The sequence below is a fragment of the Kwoniella shivajii genome, chromosome 3 (assembly GCF_035658355.1).
Source record: "Kwoniella shivajii chromosome 3, complete sequence".
NCBI lineage: Eukaryota > Fungi > Basidiomycota > Tremellomycetes > Tremellales > Cryptococcaceae > Kwoniella > Kwoniella shivajii.
The window spans coordinates 502,204-510,743 of NC_085910.1; the positions used below are offsets into that span (position 1 = coordinate 502,204).

Genomic DNA, 8,540 nt, shown 5'->3' on the forward strand with positions numbered 1-8,540 from the left:
AGTCTAGGGATATTACAAACAAGCATATTTCTAAGTAACTACATTATTCTTTGACATTCAAAGGAAAAAGTTCGCGTGTGGTGGGGAAAGACGGAAAGACCAGTAAGAGATTCCATAACCATAATGATATGTACATATATATATATATATATATCGCGCCAAGTTGAATGTCCCATTTGACATGCGAAGACTAATTATTACCCAAACACAATTGTACTATAACATAACAATTTGCCAAAATGACAATACCGAATAACGCGTATCCTAGAACTGTGACATACTTCGGTGAGACATAAGATTTACTTCTTCTTGGTTTATTTCCATTTGGTATTGTCGTATCTTGTTGTTCAGTTGTTTCTTCTACTTCAGGTATAACACTTCTTCGTTGTTCTGGTTGTAAGTCGTCATTTTGATATGCTTGTTCAGTCGATATGATTTGAGAAGATATTTGGTTCATTGGAATATGTTGATCAATTCCACTTCTATCTACATCATCACAGCCATTTGGATTTGTTTCTCTATCTTGATCTTGGTGTTGATCGATTTCAGGCCCTTGCACAGTCATGATCTCTTCTTTCGAGCAAAGGTAGACCAATGGGAAGATAACCGTAGGTAAAACAATCGATAGCAAGACTTGTGAAGCTACCAACATTGTATTCAAACCTGCAGGTCCAACTGCCGCAGCTACAATAGCAGCTGGGATAACACCTATCAATCGAGTGAGGAGTCTTCGGATGAGCGGCTACGACATTATAACAACGTAAGCCTGAATCTTGATCGATAATTCGAAAGATGGTCGGTCTATGGAGACAGAGCTCGGTGTGAAAGGGAAGGAGAGGCGGAAAGCTGGAGAAGATTGAACACTGACAGAAGTCTTCCAATTTATGAATCCTTCAGAAACGACTTGTCCTGCCAATGTAGCTGTTATAGAAGCACTTTGACCCGCCTATGAATCAAAAGCAACAGCCGAGATCAGCTTGACTGTGTATGTGGAATCTCAAATACGCCCGTCTAGTAGCCTAAAAATACCGTTACTTACACAAAGCAGAGCTAAAGCGAAAATGATAGCGGCAGCTGAAATGGCGAATCATTGATCAGCTATTTCTCCTGCGCGACTGATAATCATTCAGCTGAATATGTGACTTACCATGACCAACATAGCTTCTTATCAGAGCGTATGCACCGAAGAGGTCGGCGTCGTCAGCAGTCGCACCTGAAGTACCATAATAGAAAGCTGCCCCAGCCAAAGTCAGAATCGACGAGTTGATAGTCAGGGCGAATCCAAGGAGAGATAGCGCGGTGTCGATCTGTCATTAAGGAACATCAGCTTCATCCCTTTGTGCTGAACGGACGGATCTGGACTTGCTGTGGAATGTAGGAGATGTACATCAACCCATTTTATTCTATCAAATCTTCTAATTCTATCTTGATAATCTTTCATCGCCTTTAGGTGATCCAGATCTTCTTTGGTCATTTCTTCTTCTTCAATAGGTATATCTTTATCTGCTTGAGCATTTGGAGTCGGACTTCTGTTCATTTCCGTTAGTCTGATTGGGGGATAAGTACATGTTCCCTCTTCTTGATGTCGAGAAGTATCAGGATCAGGGAGATCCGAACCGTTTCGACGAAAATCAGGTCTTCTCCTCTTGAAGGGATTAAGGTTTAGCGATGGCATGCGAGCTGATAGAGGCTTCTTGTTTGGTGAAGGTTCGACAGGTAACATGTTTAATCTATCCACGGATGCGAGCGAAGAACCGAGGAATAAGGCGTGGGGCATCACAGTAGCTAAAGATGGAAGGATCGTGCGTGAGCTCGATTAAACTTTATAAATTGGAAAGTATAGTAACAGGCTCACCTCCTATTATACCAACACCGATGTATAGTGCACCAGGTTTGACCAAGGTCTGCAATGCAGGATGATCAGCTCGTCCGAATGGTAAACCAGGAGCAATGCAGAAAGCTAAGGACAGTTGGAGCGAAGCGAGATCCGTCGAAGATGAAAGAAGGAGCAATCAATGAACATACCTTTGAGGGAACCAAACCCAGAAAGACATCTTTCCAAACGGGATTTATCAATTTAAGTAAAATTATGAAACTGACAAAGACCGCTAAGACCTGCAGGGTGAAAGTTCGATGTCAGTAATGATGTGCGGGACATGAACGGGAAACGTGGGAAGAAACAGTACAAGAAATCATGGATAACGAAGGAGATGTTGTTCGTAAGACTGACCAAAGAGACAATGACGATCTCGAAAAGTAACATTCCTTGTCTACCTGAATCCGAGCGGAAGAAGACTAAAACTATCATCACATCTGCTGCTGTGATGAGTACACCCGCGAACAAAGGTAATTTGGGGAATAGACTATATACAGTTCGGTGACAAGTGAATCAGCATGATCTCACAGTTGCCGTACCTCAAAAGAAAATATACCTAGAAATGAGATATGAGGGAGAAATGAGTTAACTTACAGATTTAATGCAATTGCACTACCTAATAATTCCGCCAAATCAGTTCCTATAATAGCTATTTCTGCCAAAGCGTATAATGTATATAAACCGATATTCAAGGGAATTCGATATTTCGGGTATTTAACTTGTAATCTCAAGAACAGCAACCTTGTCTGTCGTGGTAATGAAGTTGATGTTATTGCTCCTAGCCTGACTGAAAGTAGTTGAAGGACTACAGGATCGTAACGAAGACGAAAGTAAAGTTTACGGAATCAGCATCGATTCGTCATTTTTGAGGACAAAGCCGAAAGAGATGAGATACAGAAACGGAAACAGAGATAGAGAAGAGAGAATGGATAGACGCTCACCAACTGCAGCTAGACCAGCGATGAGAACGACGAATAATAATTTATATCCATACATGGCACCTGCTTCTAAGTCCGTTGCCCAATTACCTGGATCAATATATGCTACACTTGATACCAGTCCTGGTCCGACGAAATGAAGGTGTCTATAGGAGAAATGGACGCGAGATTAGCTCATCGTTTATATGTCAATACTCTTCAAAGGCAAAGGCGAGAATACCCTTCCAAAGGAAAGATGAGAAATGAGATTTGGACTCACCTCCATACCAGATCCCTACACCTCTTCCAAGTCAATTTCTCTTTCTCTTTGGTAATCCTCTTATCCCGCGTTGGATCATCTCTTCGCGCAGTACGTCCTTGCATGCCCAACATCTCTTCGTTTCGTGATGAGTACTGTTCGTTCGTGACTCCCAAACTACTTGAATGATAACAATGATATGATACTATCCTGTTTACACGATAAGCAGGGTTGAATGAGATTGTTAAGATATGTAGAGATGTCGAATTTGATCAAGATAGGAACCCGAGAACCAAGATCAAGACTGAGAAGACCGTCGAATGATAAATGCCAAGACTGTACGATTTCACTGCGTAATAGCTTGGAAGTTGGAAAAGTGAAAAAAAAGAGGAGATTGTCCGTGCGCTAGTGACGCTATTGTTATGATTTAGTGTTTTTCTTGATTACTTGACTGTAGTGAGTATGGCGTTGGTGGTGGTGATGAGAAATGTTATGGACGTTGTTATGCTGTTACAAGAGTACCTGTTCGATACATCATTGTTGTTGTTCAAGAGAAAGAGAGGTAACGATCGAACGAGTACTCAATAACATTCAGGGTCCAAGAACTCAAATCTCATATCCCCGAGACAAAACAAAAACGCCTACTTGGGGGAGTTAGTCACCATTCATTCACGCATACGAGTGGCCTCTTTGGATGAGTTCAACTTCATATGTCAATGCATTACAAGGATATGGAAATAAATACTACGAAGTACAGATACAATTATAAATACAAGAGAACACCGTATGAAGTATTGACCAACTGTCACCGAGCAGAATCAACAGGCTTTTATCTTATGATCAGACAATCAACAAACAATTTAAAAACAAGTCATATATATATATAATCACTATTTGATCCGACAACTCTTTTTTACGTTAAAAAACAGTAACAACTTGTATTTGAGATATCCAACATGGTATTCAGTCAGTCATCAACATCAAAATATAGATACAAACAAGGAGGATACTGGAGAATACAATGTTTATCGCTGTACTACCAGATTTTGTCCAATCAATTACACAAAAATCGTCTGTTGAGACAATGCTACATGCCAAATAACATTATCAGCTTGCAACACAATACAAATCCAGATGCCGCAGATTATGATCACTTACCAAATCCCTACAGAAACTAGGCCAAGAATACATGATTCTCCTCCTACCTGCTTTGTACTCGTCGCCTCCGTTCAATACAAGTTTTAACGCGTCTGGATCTCGTACTCCGGCTTCTTGCACTTGTTGCATTTGATTTGCGATGATCTCCTCTTCTTGTCGAGCAAGTTCAACTTCCCAACCAAACAACTCGTGGAAAAACCGAAGGTTCGGTTGGATGAGTACTGAATGAGCATTAAACCAAGATTAGCATATGCTTCGATTTCATACGAGGGCTTTAAGGAGCAAATGCCAGATTGTCACACTCACCGTTCAATCTCCTGGCTCTACACATCATATACGCGTCCATCAATCCCATCCTTTCAAATTGCATCATGTATGCGATGACTATACTTGCGCTTCTGCTGACGCCGACTCGCTACAACGGATCAAGTCTCTCATCAGCCCGTCGTTATCGTTTAAATGGATGGAATAAACTCACACAGTGTACCAGTACGATCCCACCTTCCCTTCGAGCTTGTTCGATCCAAGCACACGCTCTGGCGATCAGTGGTCGAAGTGGATCGTTTCCGTCGTCTCTTATATCGGTAAGATCGAGTCTGGATTGCAGTTGTAAGAGTCAGCCTCAAGCCTCGGTAGGCTAACCAAAAGCCAGTTCGGTCTGCTCGAGTTGATTATGATCTACTCACACGTTGATTTTGCCTTGTTTGGCCGCTTCAGCCAAAGTGTTGTTTCCTGCTACACCATAATGATGATCCATCATTTCGTTAGGATTGATGAGACTTTCTCCTACGGAAACGACATGAGTGATGTTCAGAGCTTGTAACATAGCGGCATTTCCAGCATGTTCACTATAACATTTTTCCCGTTCGCATTAGTACAATCATCGTTACCTTTGGGATTTTATGAATCGCGGTGACTTACAGGTTACCAAGATAGAGGAAAGGTAATATCCTAGAAGGGAAACCATCGAATCTTTTATCTTCAAACCAGATCTTCATTTGATCAATTTTAGCATTTGTCGAACCTTGATCGTTTAACAATTCTTTTGCTACTTCGACAGTCGAAGCCGTTTTTAATTCTTTTTCTTTCTCTTTTTCTTTTTCTTTTGTGGTCGAACCTATTGAGCCACTTCCACTAGTACCGAATGACATACCAATTGACCAAGCTTTCCACCTAGGCGAACCTTTCACGCCTTCAGATATCGAGGAAGCTGAAGAAGATGTTGGTGAGCTCAATGTGTTTCCTTGAGGAGTAGATGAGACTAATTTTATGGCTTTCGATCTCCTATCCGCTGTCAATCTGGCATCGATCTTTCGAAGTAATGGTTTGTCAGATGGATAAAGGAAGAATGATCTTTTTGCGATCAACTGTAAATGTAGAAAAGCTTCAGGTAAAGAACAAGATAGAGAGGACATGATATAAGCTAAAACCAAGATCGATGATTCGGTATAACCATCTTGACAATGAATCAATATTTTCCTTTTGATTCCAGTTTTATCTCTACCTTCAATCAATTTTCTCAGGAAATAAACTAATTCAATGACTTTATCAGTCATATATGTCAGATTTCTAGTTTGACCTGTTATAGTCCGACAACTTCCAGCGCATTCCAACGAGACAAACTCGTGTTCTGCTGATGGTAAGATGGATCTGGAGCGAAGTTTACGTTCTTCATTTCCTGGTACTGGAGAAGCATTCCTCTTTGCAGGAACATCAGGTGTAGACGGAACTGAAGGAGCTGGCGAGAGTAAATTTCGAAGTGCGACTGTGGCCGGTGAGGCTATCCAAGAAGACTGAACTTCGACTTGAGGGCGACGTCGTTTGTCTATTTCCAAGAGATGTTGATATGCTGAGGAGAGATGAGAAGGGCTAGGCATCTCTGCACATTCCGATGCCTAAGGTCGCAACTCGTTCTGTCATCGTCTATTCGAGCGACTACTAGTATGACTCACCCTAATACATAGATTAAAAGGCACAGTGGCTCCGGCACCGTCATCCGCTCCTCCAGGTACATCACAGTCATTCCCGACCCACAGACCTTCCACCACTTCACACCCCTTGGTCATTGCTCTGGACTCTCTGGCTTCTCGCTCAAACAAGTCGGTTTGGATGCCATCAGCACTCGATCTTCCTCTTGAATCGATGTTCACCAGATGTGGATAGTGTTTTTCGATCTTGTGAAACGGTTCTAGTCATTCGCACATGCGTTAGTATTGGCTTGCTCAGGGCCCACGTGTGTCATAGTAGCTGAGAAAAATATATTGACTCACCTACAACAACCCATACACCATATTTGACAGGTTCAGTAGACCCTTCACCTGGGTTACGACCTCCAACATGTTGATAGAATTCTTCCATCCTGACTTGCCATAAGTCTTGTTGGGCCTTTGCAATTCTGCGGATTGTTCCATGTCAATCTTTTCCTCGCTTGGTTGAATGGAAGGCAGGGTAACTCACTGCTGCGCAACCTCTAAGATACCAGGTCCTACACCATTCTTGGAATACAGAACAACATCAGATACAGTTGAATACTTGATCTGCTGTACATGTAAGTTCCTTAAATTGATTTGATGAGGTAATCTTGCGTTTCTGAATTTTGGTCTTCGTTCTTTATCGTGATCTTTATGTTTTGGTAAGTCGAAACAGTCTGTAACATGTAATGCGTTAAATAAAATACAACTTGGACCTTGATCATCGTCTTCATCAGCATCATCTTCTTCTGATGAATTTGACCCTGAAGATGATTCATCGTTCTCTTCAATTGCATTTCCTGATTTATCCATCCCCGTACAAGGTAATGGATGATGAGGTTCCTCCAGACCTTTTGCCGTGGCTTCAGGTGAGACCCTTTTAGAATTGCAGGGGTGCATGGCGACGTCAACATCCATTTCATCTTCAGCTTCGTGAGTTTCCTCGATAGATGGTTTATCGAAAGTAGGTGACAGCTCGCCGATAGAAGGGGATGTGCCTTCGGTCGTGCCGGAGGAGTGGTAAGATTCCGATGAGGTCGACATCGTTTCGGATCTCTCTCTCGGAGGTGGCATCTCTATTGCTGGCGGTTGGGTGGTTCGATCGGTATCGGTTCGTTTGGCTTTCGGGCGAAGGGCATGATTTGGCTCATCAAGCGGATGAGGAGGACAGAACAATAAGCACAGGCCTCGGTAAGGTGGGGGTTCGAACGGTGGATTATGACTGCTTGTCCTATCGTTAGTTATGTCTCATCTTGAGAAATGAGATAAGAGATGACGGGCAGCATACCCAAAGAACATGGCCATCTCTCTACCCTTTTGGCCATCGTCACTTATGCCGTGTAGCCAAGGAAACATGACTGAACTTGGAGTGTCGATCATTGAGTGACGCTCGACTAACTGTGATAACTGTGTACGTGCCGTAGTTTGATCAGCTCGATAAACCCTGACTATTCAGAGATAGATGAAGCAATACTGTTGATACGTAGAAAGAAAGGCAAATGAAAGGCTAGAAAAGAAAGAGGCGGTCAACACTCCAAGATCACTTACCTCATCTGCGTTGATCAGCCTGACACCATCTCTTACAGGACTTCGTTCAGATTCATAACCCCATTTAGGCATTCCCCAAACGAACGGTTTACCTTCTTCCGGAGGGGTCGGTAGATGCACTGCCACTTCTTGATCTGAAGATTGGAGTGGTTCACCCAGTCTAACGACTGAAGGTTCTGATTCATCTCGCTCCTCATCGATAGTTTGGTTATCAATATCCATTTGCTCACTTTCATTTCGACCATGATGGAGAGACGGGGAAGATGGAGTTGCGGGAATGGTTGTATCTGGATGATCAACATGTTCCCATTCACCTTTTAGAGATGTTTCTTTGATATCTCTACTTCTACCTTCCCTCTCTCTTTCTCTTTCCCTCTCCCTTTCCCTTTCCAGTGCGACTGAACGAGGAAGATTATCCCCCATGATAGCTTCGGAGCTTCTAGCTCTCTCCATCGCTGCTGGCAGCAAATGGGTGGGTGTGACAGGAGTGGGAGGTGCTGAAAGTGGTGTTGTAGGTCGAGGAGTTAATGAGCGCGAACGCACCATTGAGTAGTGGTGGGTGTGATTATTTTGTGCATGGTGTTGAGGAAGTAGTAAGACCAGTGACATCTTGTTCATTCAGCTGGGTCGAATTTACGCAAATGATGAATGAGACAAGTGAGAAATGCGTTATGTAGTGCTTTGCTGTATTTGTTATGATAGGTATATTGGCGAGCTCATTCATATGCGATGGAATTGATTACGAGTAAGTTAAAAGTAGGTTGAGGAGATCAAGATGTGATAGGTTCCAATATGCTTTGTCGGAGGTTTCT

The 8,540-nt window shown here is 42.6% G+C and overlaps 2 protein-coding genes across 2 annotated transcripts; both read right to left on the minus strand.

The window, feature by feature from the left end:
- Positions 1-190: 190 nt before the first annotated feature.
- IL334_002406 (uncharacterized protein) lies at positions 191-3,186 on the minus strand (the record flags this gene model as incomplete). The annotated part of the gene is made up of 11 exons (XM_062934152.1): positions 191-742; positions 869-946; positions 1,040-1,074; positions 1,148-1,307; positions 1,367-1,785; positions 1,856-1,904; positions 2,026-2,115; positions 2,231-2,363; positions 2,471-2,681; positions 2,818-2,960; positions 3,074-3,186. The coding sequence occupies 11 exons, from the start codon at positions 3,184-3,186 to the stop codon at positions 191-193; spliced, it is 1,983 nt and encodes a 660-aa protein (XP_062790203.1).
- Positions 3,187-4,106: 920 nt separating this feature from the next.
- IL334_002407 (uncharacterized protein) lies at positions 4,107-8,337 on the minus strand (the record flags this gene model as incomplete). The annotated part of the gene is made up of 11 exons (XM_062934153.1): positions 4,107-4,139; positions 4,211-4,431; positions 4,517-4,625; positions 4,689-4,806; positions 4,897-5,058; positions 5,132-6,105; positions 6,163-6,398; positions 6,481-6,605; positions 6,668-7,411; positions 7,469-7,587; positions 7,729-8,337. The coding sequence occupies 11 exons, from the start codon at positions 8,335-8,337 to the stop codon at positions 4,107-4,109; spliced, it is 3,450 nt and encodes a 1,149-aa protein (XP_062790204.1).
- Between the last annotated feature and the right edge of the window lie 203 nt (positions 8,338-8,540).